Source organism: Panthera uncia (assembly GCF_023721935.1).
Source record: "Panthera uncia isolate 11264 chromosome A1 unlocalized genomic scaffold, Puncia_PCG_1.0 HiC_scaffold_17, whole genome shotgun sequence".
Taxonomy (NCBI): domain Eukaryota; kingdom Metazoa; phylum Chordata; class Mammalia; order Carnivora; family Felidae; genus Panthera; species Panthera uncia.
Genome location: NW_026057577.1, coordinates 109,816,001 through 109,843,027, shown reverse-complemented (window position 1 = coordinate 109,843,027; position 27,027 = coordinate 109,816,001). Strand labels below are relative to the sequence as shown.

General features: G+C 43.9%; 1 protein-coding gene and 1 pseudogene across 5 annotated transcripts; one reads left to right on the top strand and one right to left on the bottom strand.

Annotated features, from left to right (window-relative positions):
• Positions 1–709: 709 nt before the first annotated feature.
• Positions 710–27,027, bottom strand: SLC36A3 (solute carrier family 36 member 3). Of its 5 annotated transcripts, XM_049647968.1 has the most exons (12): positions 26,555–27,026; positions 26,220–26,341; positions 22,786–22,876; positions 20,245–20,333; positions 17,256–17,351; positions 12,442–12,526; positions 11,297–11,515; positions 9,318–9,416; positions 8,767–8,933; positions 5,657–5,826; positions 2,305–2,485; positions 710–2,089 (listed from the first exon to the last, which is right to left on the bottom strand). In XM_049647968.1, the coding sequence occupies exons 2-12, from the start codon at positions 26,339–26,341 to the stop codon at positions 1,927–1,929; spliced, it is 1,482 nt and encodes a 493-aa protein (XP_049503925.1). In that variant the 5' UTR covers positions 26,555–27,026; the 3' UTR covers positions 710–1,926. The 5 variants fall into 5 exon arrangements, with proteins under 5 accessions (XP_049503925.1, XP_049503927.1, XP_049503924.1 ...); XM_049647970.1 differs by lacking the exon at positions 26,220–26,341 and having other exon boundaries at positions 26,555–27,027; XM_049647967.1 differs by having other exon boundaries at positions 26,220–27,025.
• Positions 15,255–17,182, top strand: LOC125934535 (rab9 effector protein with kelch motifs-like; annotated as a pseudogene).

The following is a 27,027-nucleotide window of genomic DNA, read 5'->3' as shown; positions in this document are numbered from 1 at the left end:
ATAGATGCTTTTTACTGGTTGTGAAATCCCCTTGTATTCCTAGTTGCCGGGAGTTTTAGATTAAGGATAGATGTTGGATTTCACCAAATGCCTTTCCGTGTCCATTGAGATGATCATTTATTTATTCTTTTCTAGTTTGTTAATAATGGTGAATTACACTGATTTCAAATGTTAAACCAACCCTGGATTTTTTGTGTGTGTGTGTGGTCTTGGTGTAAGAGATGATTTCTTTTGTTTCCTCCAAGTTTTTATTTTTATTATTTTATTTACATTCTAGTTAGTTAACATATAGTGTAATATTGGTTCAGGAATAGAATTTAGTGATTCATCACTTACACATAACACCCAGCGCTCGTTATATAACAAGATCCCTTCTTAATGCCCACCACCCACTTAGCACATTCCCCACCCACCTCCCTCCATCAACTCTCAGTTTGTTCTCTATCATTAAGAGTCTCTCATGGTTTGCTTCCCTCTCTCTTTTTTTCCCCCTTCCCACATATTCATCTGTTTCCTAAATTTCACATATAAGTGAAATCATATGTCTTTCTCTGACTTATTTCACTTAGCATAATACACTTTAGCTCCATCCATGTTGTTGCAAGTGGCAAGGTTTCATTCATTTTGAAGGCTGAGTAATATTCTATTATATATATACATATATATATATATATATACATGTATATATGTGTATATATATATAACATTTATAAATGTTTTTATATATCTCACATACTATTTTTAATAAAACAGCTTTTCCCTACTGATCAACCACAAATATATTTGCATATCAATAGGTGAATTTTTGTAATGTTTGGGGGCATCATACCATTTTATTTGGGATAAATCATAATTTAACCTAACGTTGGATGTTTGTTTCCAACTTTTTACTGTTATCAAAATACAAGCTCTCCTTTTGCATAAAGTTTTGCAAACACAAAATATTCTTAGGATAAATTCCCAGGTTTAATGGGTCAGAGGGCTACACATTTGAAGACTTATGTGTCGTAAAATTGCCCTTTAGAAAAGCCATAGCAATGTATACCCCCATCTGCAGAGCATAAGATTGTCTATTTTTCAAAACCCTTCCCCAAACTAGGTATTTTTTTTAAGTAGGTCGATAGTCCTTGCACATGATGAAATCCTTCTCCTTCACACAAATCGTTCAGCCTCGTCAGCCTAAATGGCTGTAAGTGGACTTAAGATATCAGAGAAGAAAAAGAAAGGTGATGTCCTTCTACGTAGGGAAGTTACCATAATGACAGATTGCTCAGAAATAAATTTGTATCCCTACCCTACTTCTGGTAGGCATGTATCTCCGGGGCAATAGCATGTCTTGCTGATGGCAAACACCTTGATTTTCACACGTGGTTGAAAGATAAATTAATTTTTTTTCCTCTTTCAGAATGTCAGATCTAGATGAATCCTTAACAACAAATCCGTCTAGTCCTTCATTTCATAGATGGGAAAACGGTGTCAGAGAGAGTGAGTGAGGGAACTTGCCCAAGATACCACTGGAAATTAGTGGCAGGGCCAAATGGTTGGGTAAAATTAGTGCTAAGTTCTGTTTTTGTTCTGTCTGTGACTCTTCCACTTAGAACAACATCCAGCCTGGGTGGCTCAGTTGGTTAAGCATCCAGCTCTTGATCTTGGCCCAGGTAATGATCTCACAGTTCGTGGGATGGAGCCCCGTGTTGGGCTCAGCGCTGCCAGCATCAAGCCTGCTTGAGATTCTCTCTCTCTCTCTCTCTCTCTCTCCCCCTCAAAATAAACAAAGTTTAAAAAAAAGAAGAATATTTGAATAGAAAATCCCCCTTCCCCCAATATCCACTTTTCTAAATCTTATGCCTTAAGGGCAGCAACTGCAGATTAGAGAAAACAATTGCTTTTGCGTTTCCATCTCTGCTTTGTCTGTTTCCAGGAATGTCATGAGTGAATGGCATTCCTTTTCCCAGTAAATGAGGTTGATGGTACAAACGGTCGAATGAGGGTTTGGTTCATAGGTACAAAAGACCTCCGAAGCAATCCCAAACCAAAAAAGGCATACCCTGAGGGGTATGAGTACTGACTTGTGTCAGGTCCATTTCTCCTGGAAAGATAAAGATGCCGCTAATTAATAGAGAGATGTTGGGGTTTGACGAACGTATATAACATCCACAACGGAAGTCAAGTTGGGGGTGGGAGGAGGGGAGAGCGATTAGAATAAAAATAGATAATTAGGCATAGACACCTGTGGCGTTGGCTACGGAATGGCTGATGGGTTGGATCAACTCATAGAGGGCTTGGTATGTCCCGAATACACACCCCAAAAGGCCCAGGATGCTGATCATGATGTCCTTTGCAATGGTGACACAGCTCATGTCTTCAGGATAAAAGGTGATGAGCTCCAGGAGGGGCGGGATGATGAGGGCCAGGGCGCTGCTGCTCACGGAGCCCACAAAGGAGATGACCAGGTCCAGGCGGGGGATGAGGATGGCTGAGACACCTGCAACGAGAGAAGAAATTTAGAATCACTGAGTGTTGCTGCAAGAAGGGAGCTCAGAAACAAACCATTTCTTTGGAGCCTGATAACCCCACAGATGCCTGACCGACTATTTTGGGAAATGATGGTGGGAAATGATGGGAAAATGGGAATGGTGGGGAAAGATCCCATCGAGGACGTGAACAGTAGGTCAGGCACTGTGGCTCTGGACTCCCACCTCTGTTTTAAACACCAATGTAGGTGCTCTCCTTTTATTTTTTTTTAAACTTATCTATTTATTTTAAGCAAGAAAGAGCACAAGTGGAAGAGAGAGAGAGAGAATCCCAAACAGGCTCCATGCTGTCAGCGTGGAGCTCGGCATGGGGTTTGAGCCCATGAACTGTGAGATCTTGACCTGAGCTGAAATCAAGAGTCTGACACTTCACTGACTAAGCCACCCAGGCACCTGGGTGGCACCCCTCCTTTGGGTTTTTCACATATCATAGTTGTTAGAAAGTCTCCTCTACCACTTATCTATTATTACGTTCTCATTAAAGAGATGGGGAAATCTAGAGGTCTAGAGGGAATGAGATGTGGCCAAGGTCATACATTCTCTGAGATGAGAATCCATTGAAATGCCTAAGGCTCTTTCTGCTCCACTATGCTGCCTCCCTTGTATATGAAAGAACTTGGTATAAAGTAAGTGCTCAATAAACGTTTGACTCTTAGACACTGAATCTACTGTGAATCTATACTACTCTACAAAATACAGCTACTGTCTAGAAGCAAGAATGAATAAAAAATGAGAGATGGATTTGTTGTCAGAATCTCAACCACTTGTTTCCCTACTGCTAGAAGGATCCTGGTAAATTAAAAAGAACATAAAACAGCCTTAGGCTGTCTGCTCCCTCCTCTTCTCTTCTCTTTCATTCCCTTCTCTTCCTCCAGGCGAGTCCAATTTCAATAATGTTTGAGTGAACAAACATACAATTCATGTGACTTCACTTTGTACAACCATATGATTTTCCTATGAACAAATTAGGGAAAAAACTGCCCTGGGAAGCACCCATACTAGCTTCCTGGATCTGAAGAAAACATCACCTCTTTCTGAAATTGCTGCAACACATCCAAACAGAGAATGAGAGAGACTCATCAACTCTTGCAGTTGAGGATTCATCACCCCTCTGATGGGATGGTCCTGTCCAGTTTTCCCTCCTCAGATATTTAATAAATTGCTTACTGGAGAAGGCACAGAGAAAGCTCAGTGTCCTCCCGGAGAGCTCACACTGACAGAGCAGAGAAAATATGTTATAGTAAAGCTATAATGCAAGATAGACTGCAGGGGTTCTCTAGAAGGTTCATATCTGGTCACGCCAACCCACTGCTCACAGATCTTTCGCGGTTCCCCAGTGCCCAGTCTCCTTAGCACAAGGTCCCTGATGACTTGGGCCCTTCCAGATCCCCTGGCTTCGTGTCTTATCACTCCCCGCTGCTTTTAGTTCTCCAAAGAGGCCATAAGTACTTACCTCAGATCCGTGCATAGCGTGCTTCCTACACGTGGTACATTCTTTACTCCTCCTCTACCTCCTACTTGTCTCTTAGGTCTTAACTGAACCATCATTCCACCAGAGAGGACTTCCTGACCTGGCCTAGCCTAAAGCATAGGACCTTTGTGTGCTTTTAGGGCATCCTCCTCTTATGATCTTAACCATCATATGTTACATCATTATGTACCCTCTTAACACTGATCACAATGCACTATAATTATTTCCTTGCATATGTTTCTTACTCGACGGTAAGCCTCATGAGGGCAGGCGCCACGTCTGCTTTATTATTCATTATTGTATCCCAGGTGCCTAGCACAATAGTAGGTGCTCAACAAATGACTGTTGAATGAATAAGGAATAATGGAACTGACAGATGAATAAAGGAGGAGGAAGTGGTCACCCATGGTATAACAGAAGCAGTGCATATCATTAGAAGGTCAGCTCTGTCTAGCACTGCCTTCCCTGATCTCAAGTGGCCTCAGTTTTTCTCTTCAACTTAGACCATTCCTACTAGGAATGATCTCAAAACAATAGAGCTACAGGGCCCAAATGTCTTGGGTACATACTGGAAACTCTGTGATACCTTAAATCGAGCAGGAGTGCTGTTTCTGCCAATAGAACTCCATTTATGTGAAGCGTAACATCGGATAGCATATTCTTCTGCTAGAAGGCTCCTAGAATTACACAATTTCTCCTGACCCTGAACCGAGACTGGATTTCCTCAACTTTAAACTCTGACTCCTGGAGTCTTTAAGACTTCATTTTCTCTCTCTCTTGCACAGTATCCCACAGGTGTTTGAAGACAGATATTCCTTAAGGACAGATACAGAAATTCCCCAAGGCTTTGCTTCTCTAGGAAAAACATCCCTAGTTCTTTTTCCCTTTCCTCACGGGGCACCTTTTCTCATTTCCTTTCTCTGGACATGCTTCAGAGAAAACATTCCCCAGCCTGTTCATGATGTTTCCCAAACATCTACAACAGTGCCTAATGTAGGATGAAAGAGTGAATAAATGAATGGAAGGAAGCATTAAGGAAGGAAGATCGGAGGGGGAGAGGAGAAAAGATTGCACCCCAAAAATGATCGCTAAGACTATAACAAATCAGCCTCTTGTTTTCCCCTGCAGTTCAACACCACTTTAGATAAGTGCCTCGATCTTAATTTAGGATAGGAAGGAATATGGCACGTGATGGAAAACAGACTTAGGTACTACACAACCTGTGGCTCAAACCCCAGCTCTGTCATTTAGCAGCTCTATGATCTGAGTGTGTTACCCAACTTCTCTGGGCCACAGTTCCTCCTGTTGGTGATATTACGTCGCTAGGCTGTCATGAGTATTCGACAACGTCAGTGTGATGCCTGGCATACATACAGCAGGCATATAGGAGCGTGATTGAATGAATGGTATTTTTTTTCTCCCATAAACCAGCCAGTGTCTACTTTCCATGTGTAGGCAGCAGAGATGTCTGCAACATGTGGTGGTTCTAAGTAAGCCCGTTTTTCAGGTGGAAAGTTGAGGTTCAGGGAGGCGAAGTGTCTTGCACAAGGTCGCAAAGAAAGTAAGTGGCAGAGCCAGTGATAGTGGGATAGATGCCAGTGTGACTCACAGCCACAGCTTTGGGCAAAGGGTGCCCTTTTATCTTACTCACAGGTCAGACAGACCAAGGCTATGCGGACAGACAGGTCTACAAACAGCGTCCACCTCTCTGACACCTGGGAGACGGCGAAGGGGAGGATGATGTCGGCCGGGACGTGGAACTGGAGGGCGTAGGTGAAGAAGATGCCAATGGAGTAGAGCAGCTTGACCGACTGGTACGGCCTGCAGAGAGATGGATAGGACGTGAAATGTAATGTGGCTCTGGGAAGGGCCATTCAAGACTCACTCGTTGCTCAGAAGCTGGTACCTTGTCACTGAGTTACAGAACTGGCTAACTTCCATTGACTCGGGCTCGACCCGCCATTAGAGCCACCTGGGAAGCTTCTAAAAGTGCACGTTCCTGGAGATTCTGATCCAACTGGCCTATGGCTCAGGAATCTGTGCCTTTTATTCTTTCACTTCTTAAAAAAAGTGTATCTGTATATAGTTTCCAGTTCAAAAGTCATGCAGTGAAAAGCTTCCCTCCTACCCTTAATTCCCAGCCTCCAGTTTTTCTTTCCATAGACACCTCCTCTAACAGTTTTCTTGTAGCTCTTTCAGAAATAATCAGTGTATATACAAGCTTATACCAAATGTATACACACTTACACACACGTGGTCGCATACTCTATATAATGCTAAGCTCCATTTTTGTTCATTAGATATTTCTTGGAGATTGCTTTCTTTCTTTTTTTTAAATTTTATTTATTTATTTTGAGAGACAGAGAGAGAAAGAATCCCAAGCAGACTCTGCACAAGTGGGGGAGGGGCAGAGAGAAGGAGAGAGAGAATCCCAAGTAGGCTCTGCGCCATTTGCACAGAGCCCTATATGGGGCTCAGTCCCACGACCTGGGAGACCATGACCTGAGCTGAGATCAAGAGTTGGACGCTTAACCCACTGAGCCACGCAGGCACCCCTACGGAGATTGTTTCCTAGTAGTCCACACAGATGTGGCTTCTATTTAATAGATGCTTGGTATTCCTACAGCATATACTATAATTGTTTTTGACTAGTCTTCAAATCATGGATATTTAGATTATTCCACGTCTTTTGCTGGTAAAGAATGCTGGGAAGTATACGCTTGCACATAGATATCTATGCACATTTAGCATACAACCTGAGAAGTATAAATGCTGGCTAAAAGTATATGCAATTTAAACTTTTGAGAGCTACTGACATACTGCCCCTTTGTTGTCCTAGCGTATAGAAGTACTTGCTTCCCCACATCCTTGCCAAAACACAGCCTGTGAACGTGTGCTGGTCTTTGCCATTCTGTTTTTTTTTTTTTTTTCCTGGCATTTCTGTTATTATGAAGGAAACAAATGATCTTTTCAAATGTATAACATGCCATTTAAAAAATCTGCCTGTGAACTGTGTGCTCATGCCCATCGTTTTCTTGGGCTGTGGGTCTTTCTCTTATTGGGAAGGGGTACTTGTCTAAGGCTCCTCTGGGGAAGCTGATGGCCAGCCAGGTTCAGAGCAGGTGTGACGTGCTCATGGGCTACGTTTTCCAGCTGAGGTCCCCATAAGGAAAGTGCCCTGCCCAATGTAGCTAGCGGCAGCCCGAACTGCCCTGACCAGGAACAGCGTATTAGAATGATGTCTTACTGGTGTAATGTAAGTCGTGACTTCAAAGAAATCCCATATTATTATCCCATGCCTTATTCCACCACCGCACAATGAGGTGGGTGGGCTGGTGATATTTGTCTCATTTTACAACTGTGGCCTTGTGGGAAATGAATGCCCCATCATTCTACTCCCCATGAAAGAACAAGGCTTCGGGAAGACACAGCGATGATCGTAGCTAATACTCGATGAGTACTTACTCTGTGCCAGATGCTTTTCTAAGCATTTTATGTACATTAAACCAGTTAATCCTCACAATCACTCTTCGAGATAATGTGACAGTCATTTGTTTCTGCTGTTCACCAGTGCTTCCCGTTCTTCCAGACAACTGGTAGAATTTCACTTCTTTGCCCCCGGGAGTGAGGTGTGGCCCTGGGAGTTGTTTTGACCAAGGAAGTGCAAGCTGAAGAGATGTAGGTCACTTCCCAGGGAACATTTAGCAGCTCCATGGTGAAGGGCATGATTCACTGCATTCTGCCATGGCAACGTTTTAGGGAGTGGCTGTCTCAGCATTCTGTGTCCTGGGGAGGGGATGGTGCAGAGCTGAGCCCCAGCCACCCCGTAAGGGGCGGGCAACTTGAGCATAGAATCAAGCGTGTGTGTGTGTGTGTGTGTGTGTGTGTATTCAGCCACGGAGATTTTGGAGTTGTTTATTACTGGAGCATAACCAAGCCTAGACAAATAGGCATTAGTATTATCCTCATTTTGCTGAGGATGGGAATGAGGTCTGCAAGATGAGGCAGCTTGTCCAGGGTCACATAAGAACCAGGATGCAAATTCCTTTACTTAGTTTTGAAACCTTTGCTGTGAAATGCCTGGCTATACTGACTGCCTAGTCACAATGCACTCACTATAGTGCCGGAATAATGAGGATAGCTCACACTCGATGATGCTATGTGCCAGCGCCCCCCACCCCCCCGCCCCGGATTGGTACCTGGAAGAATGAATGAATGCATGCATAAATAAATGAGCGATCAAATGTAAAAACTCCAAAACTAAATCCCCACTGGAGCACAGCAATGGCAGCCTAGGCCCATTTCTGGAACCGGGGGCCTGAGTAGTGATCTGTGGGCAGGACTCCCAGTCATCGTTTTGGAGTTATACTTTTTGTTGTTGCTGTTTGTGTTTCCCAAACACTCCCAGATTGTTTCATTTTAGGGTCTTTAAACCACAGAGTCGGACAGATTCAGTTTCAAGTTTCAGCTTCTCACACACATTGTGAGCTGGGGAAATTGCACACAGCCTCTCCAAAGAGCAACTTCCTCATCCATTAAATGGAGCTGATGATAATAATGGTAACTCGTAGGGCTGTTGTGAGGACTCAATGAGACAATGTACGATGTCTGGATTATCACACCTACCTGTTATAATCCTAATATTAGCAGTTAATATCTGGTGCCAATGATAACCCTAGGGGATGCCGCGTTCTGTTGCTGAGGCTCAGATCCCATGACTCACCTCCCCTTCTCCCCCCAGGCAGGCAAGGATGGGCGTACCAGCAGTTGGGCAAGTTGAGGGTGATGCTGGCTTGGGTGCTTGACCCAAACTTCATGTATCCCAGTGTCCCCAGGCAGATGTAGAGGGTGATGACAAGGGACATCCCCAAGTACAGAACAAAAGGAAACTGCTGTGGATCCCTCATCTGATTTTTGAGAGGCAAGACCTGAGGAGAAAGGAGATTGAGAAAGAAAAAAAAAAAAAGTAGTAAGAAATGTGGCACCTTGTGAAGGAGTAGGGTTCCCCCACAGACACAGACATCCTTTTCCAGGTGGCCCAGGGTCAAGAAGGGCCACACCCCTTTTTATTTTCTATTTTCTATGGCCAGGAGTGCCCTACTCCATCTAGGCTAGTGAGTAAATTCACATTCAGTCTTCAAGGCTTAGTGTGGTGCATGGAGCAGTTGGTGCCCAGCAGGTGGGTCCTGATTTTCCCTCCCATCAGGAGAAGATCACATTCTGCACTTCATAAATACTTCTGGATATCTGGAAAAGCTGGCTTCCCTAGAGGGCAACAGGGACCAGTCACGCAGAGCCCTCATCCATCTTACCATACCAACACCTTCAAATGTGAAGATGGCTGTACCAAAGAACAGCAGGAAGGTCTTCCAGCTTGCCATCAAGGGGAGGTTGCTGGGATCTGGAATCTCCTGAAAGGAAGTAGAAGAAGGACCTTCGTTTTGCCATGGCGTAGACGTCATCCCCAAACTTTGCCTGGTAGAGAGTTGGTAGAAAGCTGGGCCATATGTGTCATCAACAGAGACACGGTAGCTAGAGATAGCTAGAGATGAATCAGCCTTCCTGTTTTTAAAAGAAGTTCTTTATTTTTTATTGCAGTAAATTATATATGGCCTAAAATTTACCGTTTTATAAACATGTAAGGGTACAATCCAGCGGTATTAAGTACATTCCCACTGAGCTACAACCGTCATCACCACCCATCTCCAGAACTTTTTTATCCTCCCAAACTTAAACTTTGTATTATTCATGAAATAGTAACCCCCTATTGCCCAGCTGCACTCCCCCCCATCACCTCATATAAGTGAAATCATGTATCTGTCTTTTTGTGACTGGCTTATTTCACTGAGCCCGGTGTCTTTAAAGTTCATTCATGTTGTAGTACAGATCAGAAGTTCATTCCTTCTTAAGGAATACATTGTCTATATTTACCACATTTTGATTTCCCACATCTTTACATGTGGGGAAAGTGGGAGCGAGGGAGGGGAAGGGAGTTGCCCGAGGCTATTTGCAAGTTAGGGGCATGACCCAGATAAGAATTCAGGTCTCCTGTCTTCACGTTCTCCAACGCCTCTTTCTCACCACTGTTCCCAGGGCTGTGCAGTCTAGTAGCTGGTACAGGTGCAGCGGGAATGATTATTCAATAGACTCCTGTGACGGGCAGAACAGTGGCTCTTTCCCAAAGATGTCTATATCCTAGTCCCTGGAAACTCTGAATATGTTACATTACATGGCAAGGGAGCATTAAGTTTTCAGACCGAATTAAGGTTGCTAATCAGCTGACCTTGAAATAAAGAGATTATCCTGGATTATCTGCGTGGGTCCAATGTAATCACAAGGGTCTTTAAAAGTGGAAAAGGGAATCAGAAGACAGAACTAGAGAGATGGCGGCAGGGGAAAGATTCAGCCTTACATTCTTAGCTTTGGAGAAGGAAGGGGGCCATGAGCCCAAGGCATGTGGACAGCCTTTAGAAGCTGGAGCAGGCCAGAAAACAGATTCTCCCCATAAGCTTCCAGAAAGAAACCCAGTCGGGCTGACACCTTGATTTTATTCCAGTGAGACCTACAGAACTCTAAGATAAATTTGTGTTGTTTTGAACGGCTAGATCTGTGATGATTTGTTACAGCAGCAATAGGAAAGTAACATAGCCCCAAAGACTTTCCGATTCAAAGAAATGAAGCTATAATGGTAGAATTTCAGGGCCTGTGTTAATAGCAAAGCATGGGCTTGGGAGGTAAACTGGTTGGAATTCGCAAAAAAATTACTTTCAGTTTATCAGTTTCCTTGTCTGTACACTGAGGATAAGGGTAGTACTTGCCAAATAGTATCGTCATAAAGAGTCAATGAGTTAATACATGTAAAGAACCTGGCACCAAGGAAAGAAAATTTCTTTATCATATATGCGTCCCTTGTCAACCTACCATTGTTACAATTTTTGTTGGTTATTTGTTGAGGTTTATCTCCGTAAATGAATGTAACCTCCATGAAGGCAGATAGCCCCATCAGTTTCGCTTACCAGTGAATCCCGGCCCCATTTGCTCAATGCCTGGATCACAGAAGGCGTTCAATAACTAATTGTTGAATGACTCACTGTTACCCAGTGTGACGACAACGACCATGACGAAGATGATGACTAGCTTTTACAGCTCGTGGGGCAGAAGTGTTCACACATGTCCCTTTAGCAGAGGCTGCTCGGAGCAGGTTACCTTCCTCACCTTCACCTGCCCATCATGGTACTCACCTTCCCCAGGTGTCTCACAACCCCCTCCTGCAGTGGTTTCAGGCACAGACCTGAACGATATACTCAAAGATCAGAGCCATGCTCCCCAGCGTGGTGATGTTGGCCAGCGATGAGAAGATGGACAGCAGCTTGAGGTTCTGGATAAACACCAACAGCATCAGGAAGGGCAGGATTGTCAGCATGTAGAAGCGGATGTCCAGGATCGGGGCCAGCACCAGGAACTTCCTGGGTTGGCAGTTGTTGGACGTCATGTGGGCTTCTTCCACCATCTGATGTAGACACAATGCGGGGCAGTGTATTTAGAGTTGCCAGATTAAACACAGGATGCCCAGTGAAGTTTCAACTTCAGATAATAAGCAAATAGCTTTTTAGTAAAAGGATGTCCCGAATATTCCATAGGACATACTCATAGTAAAAAAATAAAAAATATTTGCTGCATATCTGAAATTCCAATTTAACTGTGTGTTGTGTATTTTTATTTGTCAAATCTGGTAACCTCATCTGTAGTGCCCATGACTGTCACAATAGGAAACCCTTAGAGTCTTAAAATCTCAAAGCTGAAGGGTCCTTTTGTGATCTAACTCAACCTCTTCTTTCCTGCCACATGGTTTCCTTTCATTCACCCAGAGAACAGGAGTTGATAACACAAGCATATCTTCTTTAACTTAAGAGAGCCCTAAAAGTCAGAAAGCTCTGAATACTGAGTGGAATCTATCTTCTTGACTATTTCACGTACCATACTTGGCTGTTTGCGCAAAACTGATTATGCTCCCTCTAGCCCATGAAGCCAATAAAGAATGCTGTGACTGATTCATAATGCCTCTTGGGAATGCAATGAGGGCAAGATTGCAGCTTGCTTGTCTTATATTTAGTTAGTCACCTTCTGTGTGACAACCCCGCCATACCTGAAGTGAATCTCACAGACATGTTTCAGGCTACAAATTCTCAATTATTTTTGATTGGACATAATTGCAAGCCTCTCCCTCCATCGTGGTTACACTCCTCAGATGTTGCTTTGGCTTCTCAATAATCCTTTACAAAAGTGATTCCCAGGACTGAGAGAACTCCCAAGTAGTCTGATCGGGGAGTAGAAATGCAGCCACTTTTCTCCCATGATCCAAACACTATACTTTTGCTAAAGAAGCCTTAGGGATGTCTGTTTTTCTCCCACTCTGTCCAGAAGAAGCTTCTTTACCTGTTGTAAATTGTCTGCCATAAACATAAAATAAACACTGCAGAATCCCAGTTGGGTGGTGATTAGTAAGAAGCTGACAGTGTACCTGAGCCAGAAAAGAAGAGACAGAGAGAGAAAACAAATTACTTTTTAAAATGCACTTATTTTTGTTTTTTGAAGTGATCATTTCTGTTGTTATTTGTGATATTTTCCTACATTTTTTTTATTTTGGAAATTTTCAAGTTCACAGAAACAATTGAGAGACAGGTATAATGAACACTCATATATCCTTTAAACTAAATATACCACTTGTTAACTTTTGGCCTTAACTGCATTATATAAATATGTATGTGTATATGAGTGTATGTATTCATCCAAACACACACACACACACACACACACACACTCACACACGCAGTTTTTTCCAGAACCATTTGAAAGTCAATTGCAGATATCCTAACACTTCAACCTTGACTCTCTCAGCATATCCCTCTTAAGATCATAATATCCAGAAAATCAACTTCAATATCCTCAAATACATAGTCCATAATTTAAATAGCTCAATTATCTCCAAAATGTCTTTTATAGCTGTTAGTTATTTTTTGGATTCAGGATCCAATCATGGTTTACATATTGCATGTGGTTTTGTTTCTAGTGGTTATCCACATAGAACACGCACATTTTTTGGTTTTCCGTGACATTGGCTTTTGGAGAACAGTCCAGGCCAATTGTGTTGTAGAATGGTCCACACTGTGGACTTGGATGATTGTTTCCTCATGATTAGATTCAGGTAAGTATTTTTGCAAGCATAACCCATAGGGATATTTTGTACTTTTTCCATCATATTGGAAACCACATGGTATCCTGTGGCTCCACTGTGGTGAAGGCTGTCAGACCTGTCCCTTGTAGATGTGCATTTCTCTTGTTATAATCCAGAGGTAAAACTGACATGGTATGAATATCCCCTTCCTCTCAAACCAAAGGGTCTTAATGGTCATTGATGATCCTTGTCTGAATCAACTATTTTATCAGTGGTTGCATGGTGATGTTTTTCTAACTCTCATTTTTTCTGAATTCATCAATTGGCATTTAAGAAAGATACATTCTTCCTCTTATTTTGTATCACAAAAAACTGCACGTTAATTTTTTAAATGTAATGTATCATAATCTTTTATTGTCATTACTCTTTTTGGATTCTTCAATTGTCCCAAATTTGGAGATGCATTCAGCGTGGGATGGCTGCGGACCTTAGATCAGTTTAGAGCAGTGGTTTGCAAAGCTGCTCTGTAGTACCAATTGTATCAGAATTGCCTGAGGTTTATGCAAAAAATACAGATTCCTGGCTCTCATATCAGCTTATCAAATCAGAAGCTCGGTGGCATCATGCGAGACCAGAACAGAGATGTTCTCTCTCTCTTTATTATGGAAATTTTCAAACACATGCAAAAGCAATGACAATAATCCACTGACTCCTCGTGTGCCCCTTCCAGCTTCAATACTTATTAATTTTTTGCCAGTCCTCTTCCATCTATCCCTTTACCCCTACCACACACATGCTTATTTTGTTGGAGTATTTGCAGCAAACTAGAGAACTTAAGGCACTTCATCTGTAAATAATTCCATATGCAGCTCTTATGGACAAGGACTTAAAAAAAAAAATATATATATATATATATATTTATATCAAATGTGCCATTATCATCACTTGCAAAATTAATAATTTCTTTATGTCATTTAATAACAGCCCACATTCAGATTTCTCCAATTGCCTCAAAACCATCTATTTTACCGCTGATTTATTCATTTATTTTTTGGAGAGAGAGAGAGAGAACTTGAGTGGTAGAAGGAGAGGTAGAACTGGAGGCTGATGTGGGCCTTGGTCTCACAAACCATGACATCATGACCTGAGCCAAAATCAAGAGCCAGACGTTTAACTGACTGAGCCACCCAGGCGCCCCTTCCGTCTGATTTCTAAACAAGTCTATACATTGCATTTCGTTACTATGTCTCTTAAGTTTTTAGAACCGCTATATTCCCTTTGCTCTGCTTTCTTTTATTCCTTGTAACTTTTAACTTTTTGGTGAGGGCTGAAGACACCAGAGAATTTATCCTATAGTATGTTTCACTTACTAGATTTGGTTGATGACTTCTTCGTAATGTCAGTTATCATATTTCTCCATCCCCTGTGTTTCCTGTGAACTGATATTAGATCTAGCAGCTTGACTAGATTGAGAGTTTTTCTTTATTGCTCTGCTAAGCATATTTCCGGGTCCCCACTATATCCCATTATAAGACACATTGTGTCTGGTTATCTCATTTCTAAACATGAGATGCTAAGATTAATACCTGGGACCAGGTGGTGTCAGTGTAGTCTTTCTTTATAAAGTTTCCCAGTTACCTTTCACCTAATGGCTTGAGCATCCATCGATGATTGTTGCCTACATCAAGTTCCTAGGTATCCCTTTTGCACACGAAAAATTACAAATCATTGCTTAAGATATTTTCCCAACTCTTTTGCAGTTACTGGGGCTCTAGAGAAATGGTGCATGGAATGGGTGGAAGCTAGGTGTTCTGGATTCTAGTTCTTGCTCTGCCACTAAATTCCTAGGTAACATTGGGCACTTTTATTGCCCTATCTGGGCTTTATGGTCCTCCACTGAATTGCCTGGATACGATGGTCTCTAAGGACGCTTCTTACTTGAAAATTTTATTTGGGGTGTCATCAGAAACATAAATCTTGGTGAGAAAGGGTGAGCAATTGTGAGTCATTCATTATTACTGCCCCATGACCTCACCTGTCTGATCATTAGAGTGACTCCTGGTCAAGAGAGCGATGACCTACTGAGACTCCCAAGAGAGGGGCTGAAGAAGGGATCTTGGCAGCCACAATACTGACTCACTACCTCCTGAAGGGCTCTGCTGGGAAAGGCTGAAATGTTAGGTTTGGGTCGAATTTCCGCACAACCACTATCTTATATCTATTTGTGGACGTGATATTTTTTTCCTTATGAGCCTTGGTCATCTCATATTTCCAGGACAATAAAGACCCACCCTGCCTACCTACAAGGTTGTGGAGATGATCAGAGGAGCTAAGACACAGAAAAACATCTTGTGTACCAGGCACTTTCATCAAGCAAGGGACAGCCTGAATGTTTACCATTAAGGGAAGGCTTCAATGAAACTATGGCACACATCCCCACTGAGGAACATTGTGAACCTTAAAAAATAATCAGGTAAGCCTGGGACCATCTTAAGCTGCCACAGGATGCCATGGAGTTGATGCCAGTGTTGAAGCCCGGAGACAAGCCCAGGAAAGCAACATGGTACACCATGACACCACCCTTCCCCCACCGCCCCTAGAGACAGCTCCTGTCCTCAGGTTGGCCACAGCTGCTCGTCTTTAGCCCCAGTTGGTGATGCCAAGAGAGGGAAGGTCTTCATTGTTGGGGGGCCAGGTCCAAACAGGAGCTTCACAGATGTGCACACCATGGATCCGAGAACATACCAGTGGGATTTAGCCACCGTGGAGGGCCTTTTGCCCGGTTACAAGCATGCCAGCTTTGCTCCCTCTTGGGCACCTCATACATAGCATCTGGGTGTTTGGAAGTGCTGACTAGTCAGGAAATCAAAATTACCTGTAAGTTCTGAATCCCGAAACTAGGACTTGGACCATGCCAGAGGTGACCAGCCCCCTGCCATCCCCAAGAACATTCCACACATCATCTATAGCCATCGGAAACCAGCTGTATGTCTTTGCAGGTAGAGAGAGATGTGCCCAGCCCGTGCGGGATGTGAATGATGTGCCCAGCCCATGCGGGCTGCATATGTTGAAGGCAAACACTGTGACTTGGTCACAGACAGAGACACTTGGAAAACCTCCATCCCCCTGGCATGGTCATGTGGTGGTGGCAGCACGGACAAAGCTCTTCATCCATAGCAGTTTAGCAGGGGACAAATTTTATGATGATCTCCATTGTCTTGATATAAATGACAGGAAGTGGCAGAAGCTAAGTCCCACTGGGGCACCTCCCAGAGGCTGTGCTGCCCACTCAGCTCTACATATCCTAGAGGGTTGACTCCCACAGGAACACTGGATACCATGTATCAGTATCACATAGAAAAGTAGCACTGGACCTTGCTTAAATTTGACAATTTTCTCCCCCTTGGACCACTGGATCATTCCATGTGTGTCATTCCATGGCCAGGGACTTCTGAGAAAGAAGATTCAAATTCTGTCGTTCTAAACTGTGATACTCAGCAAGGGGATTCCACCGACCAAGGAGTGACCCCTGGTGGTGATTCACGTGACAAAAGCCATACTGGTACATGCTTCCTTTTGTGTTTGGCAGGATGAATACGGAAGGGGAAATATATGGTGATTGTACTGTGACTGTAGTTGACTAACAAATCCCACGTTTTTATTAAATCACAAAAAATAGATATAATCAGGTAGATGTCTATGTCTCAGCGTGGAGAGAAATTAGCGACATGTCGTTAGATGAAAGAGCAAATTTCCAAAAAAAAAAAAAAAAGTTCTAATTAGTGTAAAAGAAAATGCAAAATGCAATCTACATTTCCACTCACACACGTATATTCATGCACGTGCAGAGAAAAAGTCCAGAGGGATATTTACTACCTAGATGTATCAGTGGATACGTAATGGATGAAGAGCAAGATGGGGCTGGAGTTCTCAGGGAAGGTTCCCTGGGTTGTTTGGTGGTTTGTAAGAACATATTCTTACAAACTGTGTAACTAAAAATAAAGGAAGATCAGGTGAGGATTATCATTGTTATTACTACGCCCACCACTACCAGTAGGACAGCAACGACTACTACCTGCCCCACGCCGAGTGGGTCCTCAGCCAGGCGTTTGGGCAGGTTTCTAGGCTGTACATCATGGCCTCTCCATAGTTCACAAAAGTCTTTTGCCATCTAGGGAAAGGACAAGAATGTGTAACTGGAACCGTTTGTGTTAAAGGTGCAATTTACTCCCAAAGTGAGTCATTATTATATATTTGTGTGCTAACATGGAGCATCCTGGGAATTTCCCAGTAATAGTATTAACGAGCTATTTTATAATACACTTTAAAAGCTTTCAGGAGTCTGCCTTTTCTTCTTTTTTGTAGTTGTCTTTGAAACAGAATTTTTTTTTAATGTTTATTTTTGAGAGAGAGACAGAGACAGAGTGTGAGCAGGGGAGGTACACAGAGAGAAGGAGACACAGAATCCGAAGCAGGCTCCAGGCTCTGAGCTGTCAGCACAGAGCCCGATGCAGGGCTTGATCCCATGAATTGTGAGATCATGACCTGAGCCGAAGTTGGACGCTTCACTGACTGGGCCACCCAGGCGCCCCTATAGTTGTCTCTTTAAACGCTAATATTTAAGTGAAAGAAAAATTTTAACTTAACAGTAGCTGTGCATTGACTTAGGTCTGCAAACCAGGAAAGCAGGGACATGAAAGGTGTGAGGTGTGCAAACCTAGTTAGGGGGAGGAGGAAATAGGGGCAGAGGGGGTGCGGGTATGGCTAAGCCAGTAATGGTCTTTTCTGGACTTTATTCCTTCCTTCCCACTGCTGAGGATGTTGGGACATTTGAGGTGCCTGCCTCAGACCAGATCCCATGCAAACGTGGTACTTAGGCTTTTGCCCAGCACCCCTGTAGGATGTGACACCCAAGTTCCAATCTGTCTTGTCCCTCTTCCCTAGGTGGCCCTTCCTAAGGGCAGGGAAGGCCCTACTGAGGAACCATCTCTAAGCAAGTGGGAGCAGCAGGTAGCCAAGGAATGGATCCCCAGTGCTAACTGTATGATTGAGGGGAGTAGCTGGGACAGGGCAGGAGACCGAGACTTGGGTCTTGGGCTTAAATCCCAACACACCCCCTCAGATGGCCAGGAGACCTTGAGCAAGTCTCTTTAGACTTCTGAGCCTCAGTGTTTTTCACACGCAGTCTGGGGTTGGGGGAAGGGACAGGGACAGATGAATGTGGAGATGCTTTGGAAACATGGCTCGATCCTTATTTTTATTATTGCTCATTGTGCTTGGCATTCCAAATACAAATGAGGTCACACTGCATAGGAGTGGCAAACGTATTAGTCTGAGGGTTACAAATTCAAAAGCTATGGGGCCAGACAGGTATCAGTAATATGGTGAGAGGGGCTGGTGCACCAGAAGGGGGAACAGTGGAGACAGTAGCAATACCACCGTCTGTTCTGAAAGTGATTTTTTTTTTTTGAGAGAGAGAGGGTGCAAGTGAGTGAGGGGCAGAGAGAAAGAGAGAGGGAGGGAGAGAGAGAAGCAGGGTCACCTGAAGCGGGACTTGAACTCACAAACCGTGAGATCACAACCTGAGCCAAAGTCAGATGCTTAATCAACTGAGCCACCCAGGCGCCCAAAGAGGGATTGTTTGGGATTTGGTGCCCCCTGAGAAATGAAGGAATGAGACCCCGGAGGTGCCAGATTGTCTAATTGGCAAGGAGAAGGTGGAATTTGCTTTTTTTTTTTTTTTTCTTTTCCAATGTGAAATCTCCAGGCCAAAACAAAACAAATCAAAAACTGGGAAGCTCTTAGGCCATCAGTCTGTCACCTCTATATTAAAAAAAAAAAAAAAAAAAAAAGAAAAACAAGTCATAAAAAAAAAATCAGAAAAAGGCTATCGTGAATGGCTGAGTTTCACCATGTCAGAAACCTACATGGTGATATAATTGTCCCAGTAGGCTTGAGGGGAGAGAAGATACGCAAAACGGTTAGAGTGGGGTCAGATCAGACCGGCCTTCGAAGACCGGCTCTGCCATGTGACCCTGAGCCAGGCATTTAACTCAACCGAGTCTCAGTTTACTCATCTGTGAGATGGGAATAATAATAGTGCCTGCCATGGAGGTTTACTGTAAAGAGTAAATAAAAGGCTCGTTAAAGCTCTGGCCATGTACCCGGCACGTGTAATTGGGCAATACATTTAATTGCTGAATAAGTTAAGTGCTCTTAAAAGTGTTTTGTGAGCTGGAAAGTGGCCTACAAGTTACGTGTGACTCATGTATGCTCCAGATACACCTATTTGGGTTTGATAATTTGGCTTTATGAGGAGTTTCAGTTGATGTCTCTCTCTACTCTGACCTGGGGGGAGTTTCTGATCTTGGGAGCCCCTAAGTGCTGCAGACAGAGAACCCAGAGAACCACCAGGCAGGTGGCTATAAGGAATTACTAATTACCCTCGGCTTGTTGGTTTATAAATACAAAACTCTCCGCATTGTTTGTGTTCATTGTATTTGACTTCTGTTTCAGGATTTTTTTTTTTTTTTTTGCATCGAGATTTCAAATATGAAAATGCTGAGTATTGTACGTATGCTTTATTAATGACCGGGGCCACTGCGAACTATTCATTTCAACTATGCTTTTTGCTCTTACTAAATTGTCCCCAAAGAGGCTTACCTAGAACAAATCACCCTTACAAGGTGTGTGTCTTGGGGCTGGGGGAGGCTGGGCAGGAGGAGATACGAAGGAAGGAAGGACATCCTAAGTCTCTTGCATATTTATGGCAGTGTTTAGAGCATGCTGGCATCTTTTATCACTTTTGATCTTGCCAGGTACGGATAGTTAGGGTCAAAGGGTACAGGAACTTGACAAAGTCATCCAGCAGGTTGGCAGAGCTGGGCCTGGACTTACTTAGGAGTTTCCAGTTGGGACTTTCTCATCCTCTCCACCAGCTCTATAGAATCTACGGCAGCAGGTGCAGTGGCTGGAGAAGTGGCCGGTCAACTGGGTCAGTGGTCAAAGGAAACTTAACACAGATGGGGCCTGACACGGGGGTGAGGGAGAAGCAGGATTCTCACCTCTGACTGAGGTGATGGGCGCAGTTCAACAGGATGACCATGCAGTGCACGGTGAGGACCCCAATGCCCAGCAGGCTGATGGGACCCACCTGGAAGGGAAAAAGAAGTGGGGACAGTGAGCCATAGACTGATCATTCCTATAACTGGCCCTCTCCCAGTCTGGGTGTTGGGCCCCTCTCATCATAAAGCTGCCTCTGGGATGCAAGTCCCTGCCTGAACGTCCTTGTGCCCCAGACACTCTAGTTCTTCTAGAACACCTCTTAGCATCACTGCAAAGTGACAGCCCAATCTCTACTAGGATACTGCCCGTGACTATTCCACCACCTCCACAGACAGCCCATGCTTTTCCTCATCTGCCTTGAGTTCTGCCTTCTAGATCCCTCATTCCTTTTTCACACCCCGGCCCTCACCTCCTCCAAGATACTTGAAGACCAAGGTTCCTCTTATGACTGGGTGCTCTTCCTCCAGCATAGAGTTGTCAACAGGGGCATTAGTGATATTTTCCAAATGAGCCTTTGTTGTGGAGGCCCTGCTTGCATTGTAGGGTGTTCAGTACGTTACGTGGCCGCTATTCAAGGTGTCAGTAGCACTCTCTCTCCCCATGAGTTGTGACAGCTTAGACACTGTAAATGTCTTGGGGGGTGTATGTGCAAACGTGTCCCCAGTCAAGAATCATTGCCCCAGTATGTCTGATTTGTCATTAATCCTTTTATTTTTTTAAAGATTGTATATATTTAAGGTGTACAACATGATGATTTGACATACATCTACATAGCAAAATGATTACTACAGTCAAGCTAATAAAATCTTATTCTCACATAGTTTCTATTTTTTATTTGTGTGATGAGATTAAAAAACAGAGCTAGCTCATTGTTAATTCTAATCTCCCAGATATAATCAGAAGGGCATAAAGAAGGATTCTTTCACCTCCTCTGTGCTGGACACTTGTGCCTTTATAGATATGACCTGATGTAACATTATCACAAAGAAACAAATGAGAGATCAAGAACACCACTAGATTTCACTAGAATTCACTAGATCTCACCAGCCTCCGTATAAGGGAGACTTCCTTTGATCTCGTTTACTTGCACATTCCGAGGACCTAAGAATGCACATAGTAGGTGCCCAATATGCATTTCTTAAATGAATCATGGTCAGAAGTTCTGGTGGGAGTTGGGGGAGGGGCGGAGAAATAATCTAATGACTCTTGGGGGGCAAAAATCAGAGGATAAAAGAGCTAACAGCAAATACCACACTGACAAAGGCAGTTTGCCTGAGGGCCATGTGGTAATAATACTCTTCAGAAGTTCTAGAACCCTGAGGATTTCAAAGGGGGAGAGTCTCATCTCTGGGTTGGAACTGCGACAGATTGGAAGTCATATCAGAAGAAGCCAGGGTCTTGATATGCCTTCTTTTGACATGGGAACCACTAACCAGGCCTGGGAGAGGAGGAATTAGCATCATCTAAAAAGAAATTGTATACTTGGCCAATTCAATAGACATGAATTGGGACTTCCTGTGTTCCTGTCTCTATAGCAGGTTTTGTGAGGAGGTGTAAAAATACATCAGAAAGTTCCTGCCCTCAGAGCTTTCAGGGAAATGAGGAAGGTAGGTATACTAAAAAATTATATCTCCTCTTTGTGAGTGCTGTAAGGATTCCAGGTGAGGTAGACAGAAGTTCTCGAAAAACACAAGGTGAAGGTGGCATTAATTTTAATAGGAAAAAGTAAAGTTTCACAGAGGAGGCAGATTTCGAAAGGCAGAACCAAGGGAGAAGGAACAGCATAAGCAAAGAGACAGAGGTGGGGTGACACAGGGTGTCAGGGGACTGGTGAAGCCTTCATCATCCTCGTCTTTCAAGCCATGTTCTCACAGCCACTATAATGGTGTGAAACAAGAGCTCACACTCACGTATCTGCAGGGACCAGGCTACTAAGGTAAATGAGTGAAATGGGCTGGATATAGTTCTAGGGAGTGGGGAGGACTGTGGCAAAGTAGCGTGTGTGCCAGTGTGTGAGGATGGTGGGTCTTTAAGAATAGCTGCGGGGTGGGGGAGTTGTATGAAGGGGTTCAAAAGGTACAAGCCTCCAGTTAGGAGATAAACAGGTACCGGGGATGTAATGTGCAACATGATGACCATAGCTGACACAGGTGTGTGGTATGCTTGCTTGAAATTTGCAAAATAGATGACATATAATATATATACATACACATGAAGAGATGATGTTAACTAAACTTATTGGAAACATTTTTCAATATACATATGTGTCATTATGTGGTACACCTTAAACTTGTAGGGTACTCTGTGTCATTTATATCTCAATAAAACTGGGGGGACAAAAAAGAGTAATGGCCTGTCCCCTCCAGCCGCACTCCATTTGACTCCGCTGGATTGATGCCAAGAAGCACATTTCCTATTGCAGAGGGTATCCCCAAACTGCCCATTGATAAACAGTGCAAAGACCTTAGGGGCATACTACCTCACCCCCCCCCCCCCAAACAGTGGGTAAACCTAGTTTCCATCACACAGACCCCTCTTACCAATAAGCCGGCATTTTTCATGGCCAGGGGAAGCCCCAGGAGTCCTGTGCCAATGTTGCATTTCAGTAAATGGATCAAAGTTTGCATTCTCCTGTAGGGAAGAGTGGGGAGACAAGAGGGTTAGTGGGTGGGAAAGGTGATCCAAAGCTCAGGCTCCTTCCAGCATCTTCAGCACCTGCCACCCTTTGGGAGGAGGGACAAAACCCAATGAGGTGAACTCTGGAACATCTGATCCAGGGCTGGTGCTAGTTTAGGTGACTCAACACATACTTAACCCACAATAGGCTCGAAAGAAAAGGTTGACAATTGCTACCATTCTGGATAAGCCCCTAGTACCAGTTTATTCATTAATTCATCTAATGATTTCTTTCAGTTTATTCACTAAAATAATTTTTTTTAATTTTTTTAAACGTTTATTTATTTTTGAGACACAGAGAGACAGAGCATGAACAGGGGAGGGGCAGAGAGAGAGGGAGACAAAGAATCTGAAGCAGGCTCCAGGCCCCGAGCCATCAGCCCAGAGCCCGACGTGGGGCTTGAACTCACGGACCGCGAGATCGTGATCTGAGTTGAAGTCGGACGCTTAACCGACTGAGCCACCCAGGCGCCCCTAAAATAATTTTTATTGAGACCTACTAGGCCTTGGCATCTAGATGGACAATGAAATAATTAATGATTTTCTTAATTTATAGAGTAATTATTGGTGCCAGTTTATTTATTAATTCATTCACTAGAAAAAAAAAACATAACTTCTCCTGCTATGTGGAGTATTTACTGGTTCTAGTTCATTCCTTCATCCGTTTACTCAACCAATATTCCTGTGAACTGTTCCATGCTCTGCATTGGATGCAATTTAATAACAATTGTTATTGTGCATACAGAACGCTAACTATGTGTCTTACAGGGTGCTGGGTACCAGGGTTCTAAATGCTCTCCATGCCTGTGCTGGCAGTTTCTGCTAAGGTACCACCCATTCACTGCGGGGGGTGGGGTGGGGTGGGGTGGAAGGTGGGGCAGGATCATGAGAAGAGAATCAAGAAGGAACTGAAATGAAAAGCTGAGTGCAAGAGCAACGAACTCAGAGGTAAGGAGCACTGATTTCTGAGTTCTAGCTCTGCCATTAACCTATGAAATTTGGTTACTACTTTGGAAAGACCCTTAGCTGCTTACATCTTCTGTTTCTTCATCTGCCAAAAAAGAAAGATAGAGGGGATAATTATTGCCCTGCCTACCTCCCAGGGAAGTGGTAAGAATCAGAAGAGGTAATGACATGATGAATCTTGGAATCATGAAGTGCTTCTAAGATGTGAGGCATCATCACCATCACCACCACCACCATCATCACCATTCTCGTCCTCATCAGCGACACTACCACCTTTGGTCTGATGTTATGGTGCCTACCTGCTAGAAGGGCCTCCTTGAAGGGGAAGTAGAGCTGGGTGGATAGAAAACAGATAAGAAAGGGCTGGTTGAAGCAGGTGAACGTGTCCCTTCCTTGTAGAATATGGTGCCTTGAGGAGGCCTTTGGAGGTACCTCCTTGTGCAGTCTTGGAACTGTCTAGAGGCAGCCTAGCATGGTCACACAGCAAGTCCCTTAGAGTCTGTGCTCATGTCTCTAGGTCTTTGTCTCAGTGGTTAGGGAGTCAGGGCCAGTTCAATACCGACCTGGGAGAGGGTTGGGACCCCCCTCCCCCCGACTTCTTGCGTCTTCATTAGTTCAGTCTATTCACCTGAGGATGGTGGGGGGGGGCACCTGTTATACGTTCACTTCCAAGAGGCCATTTTTATAACCTTTATTTCTTGGTAACTGCAGTCATTGGAAAATATGTCAAAGCAAAAAGCAAAACAAAACACCACTTTTTATCTTTCATCAATTACTTGATAGTAGTGTGTCCAAAAGATGTGCTCTGTCTCCCTGCTTCCTGCCCTCCGTCCTTCCATCTCCCATTTCTTTCCTACGGCAGCATCTTGTCCAAGTTGAATCAGATCTCTTGGAAAAAGTGAGACCAACTTTTGGAGAAACGATGTGCCCTGGCTAACAGCATTCTAGATCAGGGACTTGGAGAGTAAAATACATGTTGGGATTTTTAAAAGCATAACTTTATTTTTCCTTGAAAAATGATACATTGCCCTTATAAAAACAAAATAGTGAAATTCCACTAACTGGAAATAACCACTGTTAGTATTTTGGCTAACATTCCTCTGGGCATTTCTGTTTTGAAATGCACTCAAGTTTACACAAGGAGAGCCGTTATAATACTGTATCCTATATTAATTTTATGAATAGTGAGTCCTTCACGCTTTCCACCAACATAGGCTTTCTTCATCACTTGTAATGGCTGTGTATATAGGTATCACATTTTATTTAAATAATCTCCTATTGTTTCCAAACTGTCAATATTATCATTGGTGCTTCAATAAAATTATCATGCACACTTGTGTTATTATCTCATTCGGAAAAATCCCTAGAAGTGGTATTTATCCATCAAAGGCTATACTTATTTATATCTACACTTAAAAATACCTAAGTAACACACAGTAGGAAACTCAAAAGGTAAAACAAAAACGAGAACCAAGAAACCTTACATAGTGCATATAAATCTCTCTGCCTCTCAGTTTCCCAATTCTTTTACCCCTAAGGAGCCACTGCAGCCAGTTGTGTGTGTGTGTGTGTGTGTGTGTGTGTGTGCATGTGTGTACTTCCAAAGGAAGCATATACCAAATAAGTATTTGCATGGTTTATTTTAAATTTATTTATTTAAATTCAAGTTAGTTAACATACAGGGTAGTATTAGTTTCAGGAGTAGCATTTGTATGTTTTATATAAATACGTGTTAGGATTTGACATACAACATTGCTATCGGGAAAGGTCCCAGCTTAATTCTTCTTAAAAGGTCTAGAGGAAGGACATTTCCTGACATCCTTATCAACACTGGGTACGGTCACTTACAACCTCATTATGCCCAAGGTTATTATCTGATCTGATTAGTAGATAAGAGTCTAACTGGCAATAAAGTTCTAAGAAAAAGTTCCATGTGTCTGAGTTTATAGCAGTGAAAGTAGGGACATGGGGCCAGGAGGGTTTATAGGGGAGAGGGAGGGAGAGAATAAATACTAGTGGATGTAGCAAGAGAGGAGAGCAGAGGAGACTGGAAGGGTGAGCAGCCAGCCTACGACAGAAAAGCGTTCCTAGAATCAAGCTCATGCTGGGGATGGCTCCTCTATCTGGGTTCTCGGTGACAACCGGGAAGCACATGTAATACCCAGAGCCGCACGGATCAACCTTCTTAGTTTCTGCTTTCATGTTTCCTCCACGCGTCTCCTGTTCCATGGGGGTGCAGGTGTTAGGAAGACAGAAGTGGGCAGATGTGGCCCAGAGCTGTGAAGGCAGCCGCGCTTGACCTCAGATCTAGAAGGGCAGGACAGCCACTTACGATAAGCCGCTGGCTTCCTCAGCAGGATGGACGTTCTCTGCAGTGACATTGCTGTTCCTCTCCAAAAGTGACTTGGACCCATCATCCAAGGAGCTGTGGAAGTCCCTTCCAAGCAGTGACATCTTCAACAAGGTGGGACGGGGGTGGCAGCTCAGGGGAAAGGCCTGTAACAGCCTTGAACCAGCCTCCCATGGGTTTTTCTCCAGAGAAACCAGGGCTGCAGGCCCAAGACACTGGTTCCCGTTTCCCGAGGGTGCCTGACCCAGACTGACGCCCAAGTGTGCGGATCAGTGGAGCGCTGGTGGCAGGAGAAGCTGATGTTGACTGGGCCTCACCTGGCTTTGGGGGCACTTATGAGAGTCTCATCTCGGCATGACCCTCAGGGCCCTTCACGATCGGTCGGCCACACGCCAGGACTCCTCCGGGCTTCCGGTCCCTCCCAGTTCAGCCCTTAACGCTATAGGGCAAAGTGAACAGTGTGCCCGGGAGGAGGAAGGCACCATTGGACTGCAGGTGCCTGGATGTGGGGCCAGGCTCCGCGCCCGTCTACCTCTGCGAGGAGGAGGCCAGAGCTACCTCACAATGGAGGCTGCCCAGCCAATAAGGATGCAGTCCCAGGATGCAGGTGTGGCCCAACCCAGGGCGGGAGTGAAGAGTGGCTCTTCCCGGGCCCCAGTGCTACCTGCTCAGAATTCCTGTACAGGAAGGGTGTGTGGATTGCGCCTATTTGGAAGGGAGTACAAAAGTAAACTTAAAAAAAAAATCATTTATTCAATAATATCTATCTGTCTATTAAAATATATCTATT

What these genes read in the sequence shown, in the direction of transcription:
- SLC36A3 (XM_049647971.1), bottom strand. Translation starts at nt 26,341, where the DNA reads ATGTCACTGCTTGGAAGGGACTTCCACAGCTCCTTGGATGATGGGTCC. An exon ending in TGGCAGACAATTTACAACAG is followed by an intron (nt 11,516 to 12,441) that starts GTAAAGAAGCTT and finishes TGTCTACATCAG; the next exon opens with ATGGTGGAAGAAGCCCACAT. An exon ending in CATTTGAAGGTGTTGGTATG is followed by an intron (nt 8,934 to 9,317) that starts GTAAGATGGATG and finishes CTTTCTCCTCAG; the next exon opens with GTCTTGCCTCTCAAAAATCA.